Below are 21,364 nucleotides of genomic sequence, written 5' to 3' on the forward strand. Positions count from 1 at the left end.
TGAAATAATTAATATGTTTTTTAAAGAAAGACGCTCAAAAACGCACAACATTTTCTAAATTGTTCATGTTTATACCAAGATTTCAATTTGGTCGTGGAAATTTGGTTTAAAGTCATGGAAAAGTCCTGGAAATCCATTGGTCAAAATGTGCAAGAACCCTGACAACTCATAAGGGAGTCGATGGGTTATTTCTATGCTTCTCAACCACACAGCTACAATGTGTGGAGAAACGTGATGATGACTTGCCTGTTATCATTCTTCTTTACTTTCGTGAGCAGTGTCCACTCCTCAGGCCGCGACAACTCGAGTGTCACCAATCAGACTTGTAGACATTTGCCCGGCCTGCCACGGAAATGTCCTGCAGTCCAGCAGTAATGCCGCTTGACTCGGGCCTAACTGAGCCCCGGAAAAAAAACTCAATCCCTGTCCACTGACTCTCCCGTTCGACCAATCACAGCTCACTGTGATCCTCTTTAACCAATCACAAGCGGCATCTCGTGCTGCGGCGTGCCCCGTCGCACCCCACGGCGGTCTGTGTTTGCTGTCATGAGGGCAGCTGCTGGAGTGGAGGCCAGTGAACCCGAGAGGTCAAAGGTGAAGGGGGGGTGAACAAAGTGTGTAAAATGTATCATATTTATTGTATCTGATGATGTTTGGAGCATTACCCGAGGAAGAAACATCACGACTAGTTTTAAGCGTCGGAGTTCCGTGTGCCGTTTTGACAACAGCCCGACAGAAAGAGTTTTAAGCTAATATCGATATCAATCAAAAGGTTTATGGTCTAAAAATCTGCAGCCACAGCAGCTGCTCTGGTGCTTTGAGCTAAATGATAACATTTAAATAAAGTCCAGGGTTTCACCAAACTTCAGACCAATGAATCCAATAGTTGGAGACACACTTCCCTCAAAGCCACACATTTTGACCTCATGGTGGCACTGGGTAAAAAGTCAGGGCGCATCGACACATAGAGACGAGGCATGATTGCATCCATCCAATAGATATTTCACTCCGGAACAAAGTGGTGGCCGGACCGACTGACCGAAGAGCCTCGGCGCTCAAAACAAACTGCAGCGTCCACTTCTATTTTTAATTCATCTGGTCTGCGATCGGGACAAAAGTCCCTCCGGCCGACCATAAATATCACGACTTCCTAAATCTTTCTATTGGGCGCCAAATTGTGATTGAGAGTCAGAGTAATAAGTCAATTACTCAGTGGATGTTAATGGGCATTTAGCACGGACACCTCTTCCGGTTAATGTGTGTGTGGTACAAATGCAGCCGCTGCACGAGTCCTCTGAGCTAAAGGGCATCCCAACCAATCGATAGGGGCTGGCCACGGGACGGACCGCCGGCTGCTCAAACAGGCTGTGCTTAATACGAGGCGGCTAGGGCAACAGCAGGCTCTAGTCACCCCCCACAGCCCCCAACACACACACACACACACACACTCACTAAACATGAGTGTGTGGTGGAGGGGGGTAAAAGCTGGTTGAGACGGATGTGAGGTAATCTCCCCATGGTTAACAGTATGACAATAGCACAGAGGTTCAATCTCACACACACACACACACACACACACTCATCGGTCAGACAACAGGCTGGGCAGTGACTTCATCTCTGCCCCTCAGTCATCTCTTTGTTGCTGGATGGATCGTCATCGCAAATGCAGCAGTACAATAATTCAGATCTGAGGGATGTTTTTCATCCCCGTTTTTAAAGTGGATGCTTTTTGTTTTATTTACCCGTTTGTGATTCGTGTGTCAGGCTGTCGGCGGAGGAATGAGTTCTAGTTTTTTAAGGTAACGGAGTTCTTTTTTTCCCGTTTAATCAAAATGGACATACATCGGCTCCAAGTGCTTCGTTACTGCCTCCCTCAGAGTGTCAGTGACTCGGGGTTGTTCTACAGCCACATCGCCGCCAGGTCTGTACCGACACGTGTGTGTGTGTGTGTGTGTGTGTGGTCGTTTCTACTTCGAGTATATGTCAGCGATGAGTGATGGAAGTTAAATGTCAAAGGCAGCAAGTAAACACAAATAAAAGAGAGATGGAAACATGTTGTGGTGGATGCAATGGAGAGAGAGTTGTTATTCCATATATTATTCCAGCGACACAGATGGGCACATCTTTCCCGATTGTTTAATCGGAGCCAAAATACTAATCTCTAATCTTAATCTGCCCTCAACAAACTGTTGTTTAGGGAATTTAGGTTATTTTGGATTAGTAATTGTGTGCATGGATACATTTTATTTGGCACAAAACTGCAACAAAAACATCTCTTTGTCGGTGTGTATCAGAGTTACGTGTCAGAAGTTGTGCCTGATCAGTTTTGAGGATCTTCTTTTTCTTTCTTTTCTCTCGCCCGATTGCATCTTTTCAGTCAAAGCCAGAGATGCTGTCAGAGCGACGCAGCGTATGAACGCCGAGCAGCTTCTTTCTTCTAAACACTCGGCAGCCTCGCATACAGCATCTCTGAATAGCCGTGCTCTAAGCGCTGCATGCGTGTTTAATTCACACACGTATTGAACACAGCATGGCCTCTGGCTAGAATGGCTTTCGTTTCAGCGCCCTTCTCTCTCTGTCTCTGTTTTCTGCTGGCAGGATTGAAGAGAGAGGAGGGAGGTGTGGTCGCCGCTGCTGTCCCAAAAGAGAAGTGTAGGATCAAACAGTCGGCTGTCTTATTATCCAGGGGCAGAGGATGGGGGGGTTAAAAATACAGGATAATGAGGTTTTATGTGTATCGTATGTGCAGCTGATGCTTGAAACTAATCTGAACTTGCGCTACACCAGAACCTGACTTTTGCCTGCTTAACCCTCCTGTTACCTTAGGGTCAGTTTGACCACATTCAATGTTTAACCCTCCTGTTACCTTTATATTTACTGACATATTCAGCAATTAAAACCTCCAGAAAATTCTTAGAATTAATATTGTTTTCCAAGTTTAAGTGTGAGGTACTTTATGTTTGTTTGTTGACTACCTAAATAGCCCTTTAAATATATAAAAAAGTTGATATTTCTTATATGTTTGACACAGTGAAAAACAGCCTGGGGTCAAATTGACCCTAAGGTAACAGGAGGGTTAAGTGATCCGATAGTCAGACGCAATAACAAAAAGCCAAAATCACACTTTATAATTAAGCATTTTATTTGTTGTAGATTTCAGAAAAAATGAACATTCTCGATTTTATAGGGACGCACAATCTGGACCTTTTTCAGTCCAAACTGCGAGACGATAAATACCTTCTTCCCACAGCCGATAAAATAACAGGTAGTTTTAAGTTAAAAGACTCGTTTAGGCACATCTGTGGGTAAGAAAGGCTAAGATGTTTTGAGCAAGAATGGATGATTTAAATTCCATAGCTCTGAACCAAGTCTAACTTCTATCGCTACTGTTAGCGCAACAAACACAAAGAACAGTTTGACTCTTCAAATGTTCATTAATCATTTTCTAGTCAAACAAAAAACTAATTGCAAACATATGTTCTTATTCTGAAACCTCCACAGTGGCGACCACATGTGTGGCTCTAGTCGGTGTGCTACGCTTGTTCTTCTACTTCGTTTCTGTGTTTATTGGCAGATCGCAAACCAATTTTAAAGATGCATCCTGCCACCCACTGTATTTGAGTCATCTGAGGTTAGAGCAAAGTCATTTCGAGTAATTGCCCTCATATTCTCAGCTGGTAATTCATTTAGAATAACTGTATTGTTGGAATTATACGTAATAATGTGAATTTACTATCATCAGCTCCATATATATACATATATATACAGTAAGCAATACATCCATTGACTTTCATTGTGGATTAGGAAACGACCAGAATTAGCATAAAAGTACAAAATGGGGCGATTCACTGATGCACCTCAAACGTTTTAGGATTTTTCAAATATGTAATTCACTGGATTAGACAGAAAACATTAGACATTCCTTTCCTGTTATTTTATCCATACGCCTCCTTTTCAATTGAAGTTTCAGAAGAAAAAAAGCTGCACAGGTTGTTATCTGTATCCCCTCATCCACAGAAATCCAACATGGGTTTACAGAATGACACTCTTAAATGTCCTCTACATACGGTCTACAAACATTCAGTGTTATGAGTGGCTCACTACTCTTTCATGTTTTGTTCAGTACGCCTGTAATCAGTCACTAACGTATACTTTCGTGCATATTGTCCCACATTTCAATCAGTCAAGAACGCAGAATATAGGTCACGCCTCCTCTGCCCTGTGTGTGCATCACATGGAGCGCCGCCAACCGGGACGTCATCAGCTGAGCTGTTTGCACACATCTGGGACATTTAGCCAACAACATATCAGCACTTTAATGCGGTTTGCATGAATGCCATTACCCCCCGCTATCTGTCCCTCTGTCTCTCTTTGTCTCTCTCTCTTTTTTGTCTTTCTTTGCCTGTGTCTTTTTCTTTCTCTTTGTCTATCTTTTTCTTTGTCTCTCTCTTTTTTCTGTCCCTCTTTTTGTCGTTCTCTTTCTTTCGTCGTTCTCCGCTCTTTGTCTCTCTTGTTTACTATCTTTGTCTCTCTCTCTCCCTTGCTCTCTCTCTTTGTCTCTCCCTTGCTCTTTATCTTTGTCTCTTCCTCTCTCTCCCATTTGGAGCTTAATTGTAGCTCTCTCTGCAGTATTACACAGTCGTTGTGTATCATTGAGTCGGGGGTTACATAAACACACTATGATTTATCACAATCTGGACATGATGGATCACGGATGTTGCAGCTTGGATGATGTTGCATAGATTATGAGAATCTGAACTTCTATCTATAATAGATGCATTATTGGAGGAGATGGAGATATTCTTATGTCCTTAAAACTTCATATTAAAGTATCGAATCCTTGCTATTCTGCCCCTCATTAATGATTACTATGAAAGGACATTGCTTCAATGTTCAGTATTACTACCCCCACATATCTATACTCACAGTAGAAATACAATGCATAAATTGGCTTTGTATGAAAGAAAAATAGCTCGTTGTTACAGTCTTCAGAGTTTAGTCAACTTTTAAGTTGTTAGCAGCTGAAAACTGTAAACTGAAAAGTAGTGATTTAGTTTGTCAAAGTGACTTTACTATAGTTGCTGCATTGTCTTGAAAAATGTGTTATAAATATTGTACCTATTTTTATTGCTTATTTGTGTTGTTGAGAGTTAAATGAGAATTGCTACCACTCTGGTGTCTGTACAGTAATTATGCAACAGCCGCCAGTTAGCGTAGTTTAGCATCAAGACTCGGGTACATTCTCACAATGACAATGGTAACATGCTGATCATTAGCAGGCATGATGGCTACCAGGGCCACCACATCTTTAGCGCATAAGCTTGCTATTATATTATATTTATTATGGACAGCTGGGGCTGGTGGAAATTTTTAGCAGATTATGGAACTGAAGGACATGTTAAGGATACCAGAGAAAAAGACAATATAACTAAAGAACATAACAGCATGGGTAGCAGGACTTTAATAATAACCCTATATGACGACAAGTGTCTCATCTTATCTTATCTTTAGTTTTAATTGCTGTTCCATAAACTTTAGTTTCAGCAGCAATTAAACTGTAATCCTTGAAATCCGGCCTCTATGCTGTTATCTTTCAAACGAGCTAACTGTGCTTCGTTTGCTCACTTCCAATAGAAACATCTTCACACTGACTTCTCAGCAATAAACTTGGCTTGTGCTGTTCTTAGTTCCCGCCGGCTTCGTTCCTCCGTGGCCGGTTCACAGTACTCTCCCCATTGAGCAGATTAGAGGTCTTGTACCAGAGCTAAATCCTGGTTAATTTAGATTTAAGACTGCAGTGAGGTAATGATCTGCCTGCAGGCTCTGTCTCTAATCCAAGCAGTCAGACTTCTTCCCTCCGTCAGCTGGAGCCCAGCACCCACACACACCCACACACACCCACACACACACACACACACACACACACACACACCCACACACACAGGCAGCAATACTGTAAACGTATACACCGCCATCTATACTATACACAGGCGGGGCAGCTTTGCTGTGCCCTAAAATGCCCAGGAGCCTATAATTATCATGGTGACAGAATAATAACAGACCCAAATCCATACACTGTAATCAATCAATGTGGGTGTGTGATGACGCTTGTAATGCTATCTTTGTGAGGACCAATTCAAATGTTAAACCGTGTTTGTAAGGGCATCTGTGCGTTGTGAGGACATGTCGGCTGGTCAGAAGACTATTTCATGATTAAGACACACTTTGTGTCCCAATTGGGATATGTCGATGTAGTACAGTGCATTTTTACTTGCATAGTATGTGAAGATGTTGACCATTGAGGGGAGACGTGTCTAGTGTCCCACACTTCTGACCTTTTGGCCGTTATGAGTACAGCATCCGCATTTTGCCATACGTGTTGTCAGTGGGAACGCACTAATGCTAGAATAGCGAGTTAAAGTACAGACAATGCAAATTAAGATGGATTTGATTTTAAGATACAAGTTATATTAATGAGGTTTAGAATTATAAAACAAGCGTGTTTCTGTTGCTCTAATAAGGCCCTTCACTAAAAATATCAGTGACTGTCATGTTGGTATGCATAAAGTGTGGGTACCATCATATACTGTGTGTGGGTGTATAATTATGTATTTCCGTTCCTGTTAAATAGAAGAGTGGCAGGACAATATAAAGGCCTCGCTCTCAGCAAGGAGAGGCTATGAGTTGAAGCAGTTTGTGCTTCACATTTCATGGTAGACTGAAAGGTTATTGGGCCTGTTATCGTCTCCTCTTGTGTCCAGGATAAACCCAAACTGGAGGGATAACTTGGAACATGGGAATCATTCAGTTTGGAGTCTCTCTCCACCTCAGATGGTCAGATTGCTCTGCTGAGATTAACGCATCTACTTGGGGATGCCATTGTTTGTTTACCAAACCTCAGATTGAGTTATAAACCGTCCTTGACACTGACTGCATGTCTCTATTTTCTTCAGCACCAACCAGGGATGCATAAAACGGTGTAATTATTGCTCCTGCTGCACAGGAAGCCTCTCCGGATGCTTTCGTCTCTCTCGGTTTGCTTTAATAGTACAGGAGGTTATGATTTTTTTTAAGCGACTCAATTAGCACAAAATGAATTGATTCATTGTTTATGTGAGGTTGTCACCCGCTGTGAATATCGACCTCTGCACCTCTAAGATGCAGTAGATAATCAGTTATTGTCTGTTAATCTGATGTGACTGATGAACAGGAATTTGATTTTCTTTTTTTCTTTTTCTTTTGCATCTTTCAAACTATCAGTTCTCTTTTCATTATTTTAGCAATTGATTATTTCCCTATTAATAAGGCTGGTTACATGGTGTGTGATTTCCCTCACAACGAACACAACGTATATGCACATGGTGCCTCTAAAGGCATATTCTTCCAAGCAAAAATGGTTCCTGTTTGGTTTTGGGAGGATTCTATAATTTTTCCGGCTCTGATTCGATGCCAAAGGAACTCGGAAAAGCTTCTTTTCTGTTTCAGGCGCTTTGAAAATGAAATTCTTTGATTGGCCTGGTTTAGCTGAATGTCTATTGTTTAGCAGCAGCTGTGTTAGGGTCAAAGCATTACTTATTAAAAAAACAGTTATTGCACAAAACCCTACAATAACTGGTTTGGAACTGGTTTGGACCTGCTGTGGCTACAGACACGAACAGGAAGTGGTTATATCTTTATCAATAGAGAAAATTGATCAACTAAGGGTGCACAAATGGCAAGGCCTCCTAGTTTTTTAGATCATTCTTTTATCTTGGGAAAAATAGTGGACTTTGTTTGAGTGGAGCTGCTTCATGAGCACACACGAGTGACGCTAGTCTAACTGCATTGGTCAAGTAAAAGTCAAGTTCTACTGCACCACCTCTCTATCGATGGTTCAGCACGTCTCCACAGCTTTGGAAGCTCTTGGTCGTGTTTTTAACATTTATTTTTCGTCAAAAAATCTAAAATGCGGTCACGAGCCGGCCGTCGAAAGAATGTGTTGAATGAGTCAGCATTTGTTCGGGTCTATTCGCGTGCTTCCCGCTGTGAACCAGCAGGATGACACAATTACCCCAGCGATAAAAGCTAATTGCCATCATAACAGAAGCTCTGCCCTCGGGTGCTACCAAGAGAGAATGCCACATACACCCCACCACCCCACTCCCTCAGCATGCCAAGGAAACACTTCTAAATACATCCACTGGTCTTGTCAAGGAAAATGGACTCTCACGAGATATTAAACTACTGTTTCACATCATATATACAGGCAATGGACAATTCATTCAGTGCGTTTACATGATGGTATAATTCGAATCTTGCTTTAGTCGGACTATTCTATCTTTTGGGGGATCTGCTATTATCCCAATATACATGGCAGTGAGTAATTCGAATCATTGGCCTTTGAAAGCATGTCATATCCGATACGATAGGCGGCGCTGTTTTCATTACAACTCGTGGTGATACAGCCATTTCCGCTGGACCTCTTCACCACCACCAACAACAACAACAACATCAACATTTCGAGAAAGAACCATAAACTTTAGTATGTTCAACTCCTTCAATACATTAAGCATAAATTCTGTCTGCTCTTCGGTCCAGAAATGTGTGGTGGCTCTTGTGTTCTCCATAGCGTTGTTTGGACTTGGTGCACTACGCGCAGTCCTGAGGCGGCTCCACAAAATAGTCAACTAACAAAATCCTCATAGTTATAATAATTATAATGCCGATATTATTTCAGTCTAGAAATATTAGGCGCCTTTTAGGCATGTATTTCACAAAACAGGCGGAACAAGAGATATATTTAATCGCTCAGCAGTGGCACCCCCGTTAACACTTCTCGGGTCGCATCGCTCTGCCGTGATGCGCCGACACATCCGCGCACACAGATGAGCACACTCTCACTAGCCCCGTCGACAACGATCGCCGTGGGTCACTTTCCTATCTCAGGGGGGCATCATGAAGGAGTTATGCTTAGGGCACCAACATGGTTAGCAGCGGTACTGTTTGTTTGTTTTCTGCCGGCCAGGCTCCTGGCAGTGACAACTTATCGTTCTATTTCGACTTCCGGGTCACGACATGGGAGGCAGGAGGGCGGCGGGATCTCAAGCATGCGCAAAGACGCAAAGTCCAGTTCCTAATCGAATTCACCGTTACATGCCGCGATTGTCGAATTATCAACTGGATCGGATCGAGTTATCCAGGGGTGTTGATCGGATCGAAGTCGGACCGCACATAGTCCGACGAAGGTGTTTACATGAAACGGATAATTCGATTTCAGTCCGACTAAGCCAATAATTCGAAGGCATGTAAACGCACTGAGTGACTGAAAACACAGAGCTATGTGTGGGGGAGGGGGAGGGGGAGGATTTGTTTGTAGGAGGTGAGGTGAGGGAGGGGCACGTATGTCGTACCATGTGTGCGGGGCAGTGCTTAGTTCAAAGCCTGGGAATGTGGCCTCCTTTTCACCACTCGCCGATGAGGCTTACTTGACATGAGGAAGCGCTCAGTGTGGCAGAAGCCTTCACATCCTCTCCGCTCTGGTCTTTCTATACCAGGGTTTTTCCTGCATAGAGAAAATTTGGGCGTGCGCCTACTCCGTTTTCCCGAGCGCCTATGACAAATCCCGAGCGCCTAAGGCAAAAAAAAGTCCGCGATGGAAAAAAATAAAAACTGTGTTCATCACGTGCATGTCAGCGAATATGTTCTCAATAGTATGTTTCAAGGAGGCTCCAACCGAACCCTCGTTCTGTTTGGATCAATAGTAATCGAGTTCAGTGTTTCCCCTAAGTTTAGAGCTTCAGGGGGGCGGGACTAGTGCCGCTAGCCATGTTGGTGCCCTAAGCTTAAAGTAACACTGAGGTGTGCGCGCATCACGGCTGAGCTCTGGCGCGCGCGAGCCGAGAAGAGTTGTTAACTGGGAGAGGGGGGTGTGCTCGTGAGAGTGCGGAGATTTCACCCTGTTATAATTGTAGGGGAGACACTGGAGTTGATAAGCGTGTCTTCTTGTCTGATCAATACGCAACTGTGAGGTGCGCGAATGGATAGAGCGGCCAGCTGCTGCACTCAAAAAACGATTCAAGCCCTTCTTAAATATTGTTTGATACATTTAAATAAATCAATTACAAAACAAAGATATTTATATTGAATGGGTGTAACACAAAATGTATGAATACTTTCATTTATTAGATTTATTTAGGTTACACTCACAAAAACGATTCAAGCCCTTCTTCGAGGTGACACATTTAAATATTGTTTGATACATTTAAATAAATCAATTACAAAAATAGATATTTATATTTAATGGGTGTAACACAAAATGTATGAATACTTTCATTCATTAGATTTATTTAGGTTAGATGGTGTGCATATCAACTCAAAATAAATGTGTTTCATTTGGGATGAGGACTACCCTTTGCGCATGCGCCAGCTGAAAATCAGTTGTTTGCATGAGGTGAAGACACTTTCAGATCTGCACGGTGGTGTAGTGGCTAGCACTGATGCCTCAAAGCCAGAGGTCCGTGGGTTCAATTCCCAGTCGGGGCGTTCCTTCTGTGTGGAGTTTGCATATTTTGTTAGTTAGTTAGTTTATATTTTGAGTTGGACAAACACAAATTAATTTAATTTAATGAATATCGTTATTTTATTTGAGATGTATTTGAGACAAATGAGTTGGACGAACTTAATTACATTTTATTGCACTGATGTGCTAAATTTGAGTTGGAGTTGCATATAATTATTGGATGGAAAACCTGCCAACAATTTAATTGAGTTCATCCAATGAGTCATTTCTTTTAGTGTGATCACTCACTCAACAGCCCGACGTGCACGAACAGACGGTGCGCGCTGGGCGCGCAACATTTTTTTTTTGGCATCACTGAAGACCCATTTTGACCCAGGAAAAAACCCTGTATACACCCTCTTCTCATCTCTTACTCTCTCTGAACTACTCGTTTTTTTCTTTTTGTTGCCTTTTGCTGTGAATATTATTCCGGCTTCCACTGAGAAATCTGCCAAGTCCTGCAAAAACAAGGTGAAATGCCCAGACAGGAGCTGTGGGCTGACTCGAGTCAAGGTGATGCTTTTTACTAACCAGAGCAGTACATCAAATTCAGAAATCATGCGTTTTTTATTCTGCAACGATACAAATATATGTGCTCATATTAGCCTGTTAGTGCGCTATGAGAAACATACAGTATGTCTCTTGGTATATTTATGAGCTGATAGCGGGGAAATGCTTATGCATTTTTAAACAGGTAGTCTATATAATTCACAAGAGGGAAAATACCAGCAGCCAATGATCAGCGGAAGTGTATTCCAGCTCTCAACTGCTGAGAGCGACTATAATCAATATGTTGATCCTAACAAAGAGGTCACATATGGTGATGAACCTTCTGAGAAATACGACCTGACTCTGCAGTTCCCCTCAGCTCTACGCAGCTTTTTTTATTGTCCTTTTTATTTGTATTTACTAGGGATGGGTATCGTTTGGGTTTTTTCCGATACCGGTGCTAAACCGGTACTTTTAAAATGATATCAGTGCCTAAACGGTACCTGAATCGATACTTTTTTTTAAAACGCACAATGAGGACATTAAAAACCTCTTCGGCCATATTCCCTGTAGAAGCCGTTATCATGGAGCACTGACACACAACGGATATCAGACTGTTAACATACACAAGATATGTTCTCCATTATATGATGTGATATGTATTGTCATGTGCAGACTTTATAGGGTTAATCCTGTCACTGTGTTGATGGGCAAAGAGAACAACCAATCAGAGGGACTGAAGATGACACGTGACAAATAAAGTTTTGCTTCTGACAGCGAGAGTTACACTGAAACAAAGTGACGCCCCACGGTCTTTATTCCTCCGTCATTATATTCCCGGTAACACCGGGTATACAGCCGGGACCGCTGGACATCAACACATCTGCTAGCAGACTGTCACGCTCGTAGCTCGTAGCTCGCGCTAGCTACGAGCTAGCTTAAGCATGGTTATAATGGCTAATTTATTATATCTTAGATAGATAGATATAGATATATACTTTATTAATCCCCAAGGGGAAATTTGTCGTGACAGTAGCAGCAACACACAAGAATAAAAACAAAACACAAAATATAAAAAACAGGGATGAAAGATATAGAAGTATAAAAGTAAAATACAAAACAAAATATATATGTAAATATACAACACACATGCATTATCTTGGCCTACTTTTATGAATGCAAGACTTGCAATCAACGTTACGGTACTAATCTGAGTTCAGGCTGCTCGTCATAATCGGTCTCCCCGTGTTCAGGGGGACCGGTGACGGCCTCCCGGTCGCGTCCAGCCTGACACTGGTGTGCTCCACACGGGTTCACTAGTCACACACGGCGCAGCCTCCGCTGTCAAAGTTAAATGATAGGCTATCGTAACCTGCTGACAGGGCGGAGTCACCAGAGAAGTTCACAACAATAGTTTTTTTCCATTTCAATCGGCTCAGGCACCGGAAAGAAGCACCGAAATGTGCGTTGCGTTTCGGTCCGGGTAATACCGGTTGTATTGGAACCGGTACCATATTGGCACCGGGTTTCGGTACCCAACCCTAGTATTTACTCATTGTTTAGGTTTTATTAGTTTAGTTTAGGTTGAAACTTAATTACATTAATTTCAGTTCCAGTGCTCTGGTATTGTGGATGCTCACTTCCTGCTTTGACAAGTCAAAATGTCTGCTGTGAAAAGGGTCTATTGCAGGATGAAGGATGAATTTCTGTATCATCATTAAAAACTAGGGCTGTCAATCGATTAAAAAAATTAACTAATTAATCGCACATTTTGAAATTCATTAAATTCATTAATCATAAATTTGTTAAAGACAAAACTTCACACAGAGCTGTGTTTTCAAAGAGGCTCCTCCCTATAAAGTGCCAGCGAGGTATTTAATATTGTGGATGATAAATTGTTTCTTCAGTGAAACATCAGATTAGTAAAAAAAAAAGAAGTATATTGAGACCCCATTGGTCCTGTCATCTTTAACACTGAACAACAGCAGAACCAGTGGCCTTGGTAACTGACTGACATTCACATATGTCACGTTAACCCTCTGGAGGCTGGGGGCATGTTCTCCATTTTACAAAAACATGTAAATTCACCTTTTAAAGGCGTTTGCATATTACACATACCCACGTGTTCTACATCAAACATTCCAGAACAATCTCAGCTCTATATATGAGGCACATTTGTCCTCACGCCGTGTTCTCTGCTTCTCTGACTGACAGGCTGCTAATGAGCCTCACCTGTGTTGTGGGAGGTCCTTTGTGATTTACTGAGTGTTCATTGGTTGTTTTTTTCGCAAAATGTTGACAGACAAACGGATTGACCAATCACTGTGAAGGTTTCGTGTGACGAGTTCTTTCCGTGCCGCGTCACCCGACACGTCGCCCCTCCGTTCCTCTGTGTATCAGAGGGGGAGACGGGAGGAAGGAGGAGCAGGAGGAAACCCGACTGATTCATCCACGAGTTTAAACTGATTTCTGCTCCTTATTTTCGCGGAGAAATAATTGTTTTAAAAACGGAAACAGTGTAAAAACTTCAACGCACACCGGAAGTAAACAAAGTTGCGTTAATTACGTTAAAATATTTTAGTGCGTTAACGCGGCCAAATTAATCGCATAGATTAACGCGTTAATGCTCACAGCCCTATTAAAAACATTTATTTCTAGCAAATGTTTTCACTGAAAAAAATCTTTTTTATAGTTCATCTCTTTAACCCTTGTGTTGCCTTTGGGTCATTTTGACCCGAATCAATATTACACCCTCCCCCCGCTTTAGGATTAATTTGACCCCATTCAATGTTTAATGTCGGTGTTCTTTCGGTAGTCAACAAACAAACATAAAGTGCCTCACACTTAAACTTGGAAAACAATATTAATTCAAATAATTTTCTGGAGGTTTTAATTGCTGGCGTCAAATTGAACCCAAAGGGTAAAATATGTGAGTAAATATAAAGGTAACAGGAGGGTGAAACATTGAATTGGGTCAAAATGACCCAAAGGCGGGGGGAGGGTGTAATATTGATTCGGGTCAAAATGACCCTAAGGCAACACAAGGGTTAAAAGAACCATGTGTTGTTGTCCTTTTACTTTGACCTTTAGTTCTTCCTGTTCGGTACATTCAGTTTGGTTCATCGTGTTATTTTAATGTCAGTGATTGTGATTTTCAGCAATAGATGACCTTTTTCAGATTGAGCCGTATCGCCTGCCATCCTTTCGTCAGAAGCACATCGTTTGCCTCTCATCTCTGTAATCTGTCTACTCTGTCACCCCTACAGCAGAAAATCCAACAAGTATGAAGCGTTGGCCCTAAAACTGGATTGTATTTCTATTTTTCGGTCAGTGGGAGCAGCTGTGGTGTTAAGCAGCTATCATGTGCCCCCGTGTGCCTTGTCTCCTCTTTGTCATCTGACCTATGACAGAAACACACAGAAGCATTTAGCAAACTCTCAGACGTGGTGAGAAATGAGCTTAGCTGCTCTGTGAAGATGTAGCTTAGCTCTTCACTTCAAGAGAAATCGTCTCATTTAGATCGACATCCCATGATGCGTTGATGGAGCAACGCACTCTATAAGTAAAGGAGTAGCAGAGATGATTGATTTATTTCTGACAGCTCAAAGAGAACTAAACTTCAAGCTGGAGGCGCTCCATCCCTCTGGCCCGAACTGCTCCAGAAATAGGGCCTGTTTTTGTAAGAAGATCCATCTCAGAGACGCAGCCGCCTCCCTCTTTCCCTCCCTGTCTTCTCCCAGAGAGCCTCTGGGTCTCTGAAGTGGAGAGAAGTGTTAGTTATGTGATTAGAGAGTCTGTTCAACTTATTTAGAGATGTAGGAAACATGATGTCTGTAGTTATTCCTCCTGGTTCCCCTCAAATGTCGAGGCAGTGAACTTTATCAGATGTCAATATCTTGCAGCCTCAGTAATGACATTGACTATTAGCCCCATAGGAAAGGAGATTTGTTTTTTATTTGTATTTCCATATCTCGATAAGTGAAGAGTAAGATTATACAGGGTTCGTACGGTCATGGGAAACCTGGAAAAGTCATGGAATTTTATAATGGTTATTTCCAGGCCTGGAAAAGTCATGGAAAAAACTTAAATCATAAAAGTTTGGGAAAAGTCATGGAAATTTGTTATCACATATTCATTTACGCCGAGTTTGAAATAATTAATACGTTTTTTAAAGAAAGACGCTCCAAATATAAGCCGGCGTACGCTATCAATACGCACAATTTTCAAAAATGTTAATTTTTTCAGTTTGGTCATGGAAATTTGGTTTAAAGTCATGGAAAAGTCCTGGAAATCCATTGGTCAAAATGTGTAAGAACCCTAATTATATTTGCGTTGGGTCAGAGCTGTCAAAAAAAAGATTTTGGGGGGATTTGTTGAGATCAGATATATATATATATATTATATATATTGTCATTGTGATGCTTTGATATGATATTGCTGCTGGTTAACCAGACGGCAGTTGTGCAGTGCAGAATGATGGATATTTGACAGAGGCAGGGTGGTTGTAATCAGGGGGGTAGTTGCTGAAATTCATCTGTCAAGTGAGCTTTAAAGGATTCTCCCTGAGGATCGACGTGACGTCACCGTGCAGTTTACTCTCAGACTTTCTGGTACCAGGAAATGAAAATATATTGATCCCTCTGTTATATTATTTTTGAGAACACCTGACGTGTTTTATTCGGAATTCCTTCCTTGAACTGTACATTTTATAGGGAATATGTCCAAAATGCACTTTTGGACATAGAGTAAACGACAGGTATTCAGTGAAGCGGCCAATGGAAGCAACACTATCTCATCACGGAGTTATTTGAGGGTGTTCGGAGGGGGGTCCCGCAGGTGTCGGTTGTCTTCCTCCTGCAGATTATGGCGCCTCAAAGCAGACGTCTTTCAGAGGCGTCACATGTTGGCTTTTGAATGTTGCTGTCCTCGGGGCCTTGCGAACGAACCCTGATCATCACTGTGAAAGGCAACCTCATGCTTCTGCTTCCCCATTTCATAGTTTCTGCCATTTGGATTGTTAAAGTAATTGCACTAAACTGCTAATGGTATAACATGACATAACACGGTTTAAGCTCATTCACTTCTGGCTCACAACAATTAGAACAATTAATCATATCTTTGGTTCTTGCCACCAATTCTGTCTTTTTTTCCTTGCCTCATAACTTATACTGTGTTATGATGCTGGGAAACATTCAATGTAGTAATGGTTTGTGAATGCAGGGCAGTCTCCAGCACGCCATACTTTTTCCTTTTTGAAAATGTACTAATTAAGAACTGTATCCGGTTCTATGACTTTTAAAATGTTAAAGCTGCAACGATCTGCAACATATGATCGTAATTAACTATCTTTGGTTTTTTTTCAAGTGTTTGTCAGACAAATCCAGAAATTTGAACACATCCCTGGAAATTCGTGACGAATGTGTTCCTCTACTTTGTGGCATTTCATAGATTAAACTATTTACTGGTGGATCAAGAAAATAATTGGCGGATAACGAAGGTTATTTTCAGCCCTAACATATCCTGAGACGCTGCACGCTTATAGTCCGGCTCTTTTTCCACATGATCATATTTCCTTTTGCTGCTGCAATGTCTGAATTTACATGTCACCTTATATGAACTGTTGCAGAGATTAAGAATAACTTGACGGCCAGTGAACACGTCAACAATGTGCTTTAGTGAGATTTTCTTGGCCCTCACACCGTCGGGCTGCTAATGCGAGTCTGACTGACGGAGAGCCGACCACTGAGGTGTTGAAAGTGAAAATTAGAGGAGCGTTTAGTCTCTCCACGGGTCCTGCGACGGAGCCCCACCCCTGCAGGTCCTCGTCTCCTCTCCACCTGCCGATATGTGTTTTTACACCTTCAGGCGCATGCGGTGCTAAGGTCACCGCAGTAGTCACACGTCACACTCGTGGCCTTTTACTTCATAAACTCAAGCTGTATCTCTCGTATGTGGTCATTTTTGTGATGTGGGATTTGCCACACAAGCTAATGTGTCTTTTTTCGTGAATTAATATCAGCTCTGTGATTGTGAACGCGTTTGTTTTATGCGTCCTCGTATAGCTTATATCCTTGTGTGTGCTTGTGCCTCTTTTCAGTAGTTGTTTCACCAAGTGAGTCTCCAGCTGGCGATGCGTTTGCTGATCAAACACTGGTTTTTTTAACACAGTGTATTATATTACCTGACACGTCACACACGCCCGTCGGCAGTGATGCCTCTCAACATTTCTTCATGTGCTGAACTGGGAGCTACAACACCCCAGGAAAGGCTAGCAGGAAAAGGGGGATTTTCCAGAGGTTGCTTTACGGTTGAGTTCTTCTTTATAGCTTTTAAAAATGGCATCCCACCCTCTCCTCGGCACACACACTGCTGTACGGCATCTTCAGTGGCAGCGTGTTGCTCCTAATGTGGTAACTGCAGAAAGGTGTGGCTCCTCAGTGACCCCTCAACTAGCCACATGATTGTACAGTAACTCTGATTCATTGGTTTCTCTCATAGACCGCCATCACATTTACACTCTTCTGGTCAACAGTAGCAGTCAGAGTGCAGTGAAGCGTCTCTATAATCTAATATTCTCTACTATTGAGAACTGAGTCCTGCCCAGTGTCCACTCAGTTATTTAGCTTTCATTGCTCAACTTAGTTTCTTTCATGATTGGTTGAACGTCTTCAACCAAGACTCATTGGTACATCTACAGATTTGACTCAATTATTGACCTTTTTGGTTCAAATGACGAGGTGCTTTAATTATCTTCGACGTTAGTGAGATAATCACAATAACATGTTGAGCTTTTATCGATAAAATGAAGTTGATCTCCGTGTGTCTCCGCAGTCGACAGAACCAAGTCACAATAGTTACCGGGACTCTTCTTATGTCCTCTCTCTCTCTCTCTCTCTCTCTCTCTCTCTCTCTCTCTCTCCCATCAGTGAACAGAGTATCTGCCAGGCGCGGGCCTCTGTGATGGTCTATGACGATGCCAGTAAGAAGTGGGTGCCCATCAAGCCCGGGCAGCAGGGCTTCAGCCGCATCAACATCTACCACAACACTGCCAACAACACCTTCAGGGTGGTGGGCGTCAAACTGCAGGACCAGCAGGTGAGAAATACACGGCATCACAATCACTGGACATCTCTGATGCACTGACCTCAGAGCTGCTTTAAATTTGGATTTAATTACATGGTCTTTGACTGATGTGAGGCGTCCATGTTTGTTGTTTTCAGGCACCTACATTTTAGTAGTCTTAGTAAGATTTCAGACAAATCAGAGTTTCCCAGTCGTAATTACTACCTATCTCGTGGACACAACAACTCTTTAATTCATGTATAATATAATGCTATAATACGAATAGCAAATACATTTTTTATTATTTAACAGAAGTGCCCTTGTGTTTTGAGTTTGTATTACAATAAAATGTGTTTCTTACCTTTCTTTTCCATGGATTGGAACATATACGTACATTGAGTTAAATACTTGAGAAACGAGATGTGTTCCTTTATGAGTGACGGGTTGCACATTATCAAATGTACGGGAAACATTTTAATTCACAGCTTAACTTTCCTTCCCCTACTGAAGGTGGTTATAAACTACTCCATCGTGAAGGGACTGAAATACAATCAGGCCACCCCGACCTTCCATCAGTGGCGTGACGCCCGCCAGGTTTACGGGCTGAACTTTGCCAGTAAGGAGGAGGCCACCACTTTCTCCAACGCCATGCTGTTCGCCCTCAACGTCCTCAGCTCACCTGACGGTGGAGGTACGGAGTCACAATATATCTTTTAAATTCATTTGTTTTCCACATTTGTATTTGACTTCCGAGCAGACGGTGAGGTTTTTCTGATAAAAGTTGTAATTAAATAAGTTTGTCACAGTAGAGAAATGAGAGATTGATGTTCTTGAATCAAAAGCTGGTGTTGGAACCGTTCGGTTCATAATTACGACTTGCTGACCTAAACCATCATCTGTGAACAGTTTAAATCTATTTTTACTTTCAAAAGAATGTCAGGTAACCACAAGCAAATAATCCACATCGTCGTGTGTTTTCAGTTTGTTTTGACTCCGTACAAACGGTTTTTAATGGATACTGTCTCATCAAGCGCTAGAAACAGGATGCACATGGTGTACACACAATATTACAGCACAATAATCTAAACTGTTGATTATATGTCCACATTAATTCAATGCACTGCAATATACAAACCCTATGAAGTGTAACTACTTAACTAAGCTGTACTAACCTCTGCTGGTTAATAATATGTACTGCATGCACTCTGCACACCACAACAACAGTAATATCAGCAGCTGCTTTATCATTGACTGAAATGTGTCTTCATTCAAAGATGCATTTACATCTTCATTTCAATACATTAATCTTCAGTGCTTTTAAGATTAAAACATAACTCTATAAGGGGAGATTAAAGACGTGTATGTCAATTAAAGCAGAACTTTTATACATTGACAGCAAAATAATTCATTTGGAACCTTGAACTGTAACTCACGACGACTCTTGGTTTACTAAATAGAGTCTGACCAGCTCTAGTTACATTCTACTTGTGTGTGTGTGTGTGTGACAAATACGATATTTAGAGAGAATATCTGAGAGTGTTTAACTGCGATGTCATCGCATCCTTGTGACTCTCCCAGTGGTGGCTAAAATATCCCAATGTGGCGCCTAGGTGTCGTTCCCCGCCGTGCTCACATAGCAGCCCCTTCTTTTTGTGGGTGCGTTTGGATGTCGGATCATGGGCCTCGTCATGCAGGGCAAAAGTGTTGACTTAAGTACATTGTTTATGCCATTTCTTGCTGAAAGAAGTAGTAAAGTTACATTAAATGTATTTTATAGTGCTGTATAGGCTATGGAAAAAATCATGCTGACCCCAGAGATTTCACCTGGTGTCCTCAGACGGGTTTCTTCCGCCATCATCCTCCTCAGTTAGGGTCCAGCTGTAGAGGAATGACATGTAATGTAATGGTGTCTCTGCTTACAGAAGCTGAGCATCAGTTATTTTCTCACGATGAAGAAGAGGTTGTAGGCTGTTTGGGTGTATTGGTAATCGTGCAATGTGAAGCTTACAATGGTGGAAAAGACATTTACTCAAGTGCAATTTTTGATTTACATTTTATGTATACTTTTACTCCATAACATTCGAGCTGTAAATATTGTACTTTTTACACCTTTCTACTTTTTAGATCAAGATTGTACATCAACAGACAAATAAACTGACGAAATGCAATCTATTGTTGAATTATAAAACAATGGTTCTTGACCTTTTGTTACTGTGAGACTTTGTCTTACAGAATAATTTATTTTACGGATATTTTGTACACGTCTGACAGGGAAGGAGAGCTTTGTTGAGATCAACATGAATCTGTTCACAGCCAGAGACTCTGTTAGAAAGATTGGAAGTTCATACCTCAATAACGATGGGTAATTCTTTCTAATCTGGAAAACTAAGAGTCTCAAAAGGGGTATTTCCACACCAACCATCCACAGAGCAGATTGAGATTCAGAGTATGAATCGGTAGATAACTCTTTAGAAAAATTTTAAGTGAAGGGTTCAAAGTGATTGTGTCCTTCCGTTTGTTGTTTTTATTTTTTATTTTATTGTGTGTCCTTGTGAGTGATTAAGAAGTATTAGGGGAGTACAAGAATGAGGAATAATTGAGTTCCATTTGATCACCTATTAAAACCACTACACACATACATTGGTCTCTTGAGCGCCCCCTAGCATGCTTACAAGTCTGATCAGGCCCTCTCCCTTAGCATCCTGTTCTTCCTTCACCATGGCAACAGCAAGCGACGTAGACCATGCACCACGTCAGCAATAGAAACACACTTATGCATGGTTACACATGCAGGACAACACAACACGGGGTGGTAATGATCTCCTTCACATCTACCTCGATAATATCTGAAGAAAGGCTCATCGTGTTTTAAGAGTAAATTCCTGAAGTTTCCCCTAAATATGTCATGGGAAAGTCGCTGACTAGAGAGGCAGCAGGTGCATGTTGCAAATATCTTTTTATGTAGTAGTTTTATGTTTCTGAAACAAATATTGCTGCTGGTGCGCAAACATAATTAAAATGTCACCCAGGCCTATATTTACAAAGCCTGTAAGGTGTCACAGAATATTAGTATCAACTCCTATTTAGCTTCACATTGATTAGAATTCATATTTGTCTCAGTGGACAGGAAAAATGTCCCTTTTTAGTGTGTGAATATATATTACATGTATATTGTATTTGTTATTAGCTTGTCAGTTTAATTTCAACTACTTTCAATACACGAAGCGGCATAGAAGTGTCCATTAAATAAAGTGTGTGTTAAAGAGTCAGTCTTTG

General features: G+C 41.7%; 1 protein-coding gene across 5 annotated transcripts in view; it reads left to right on the forward strand.

Annotated features, from left to right (window-relative positions):
- Positions 1 to 21,364, forward strand: part of evla (Enah/Vasp-like a) — a 37,638-nt gene that overhangs the window by 6,621 nt on the left and 9,653 nt on the right. For 2 of the 5 annotated variants that reach the window (XM_056426596.1, XM_056426595.1), the window contains exons 2-3: positions 17,953 to 18,121; positions 18,599 to 18,779. In XM_056426596.1, the coding sequence (XP_056282571.1) occupies positions 17,953 to 18,121; positions 18,599 to 18,779 (350 nt within the window). Of the gene's footprint in view, positions 1 to 1,634; positions 1,922 to 17,952; positions 18,122 to 18,598; positions 18,780 to 21,364 lie in introns of those variants that run through there. The other 3 variants (XR_008833212.1, XM_056426594.1, XM_056426597.1) reach the window with 3 other exon arrangements.

This window comes from Pseudoliparis swirei, chromosome 11 (genome assembly GCF_029220125.1).
Source record: "Pseudoliparis swirei isolate HS2019 ecotype Mariana Trench chromosome 11, NWPU_hadal_v1, whole genome shotgun sequence".
Taxonomy (NCBI): Eukaryota; Metazoa; Chordata; class Actinopteri; order Perciformes; family Liparidae; genus Pseudoliparis; species Pseudoliparis swirei.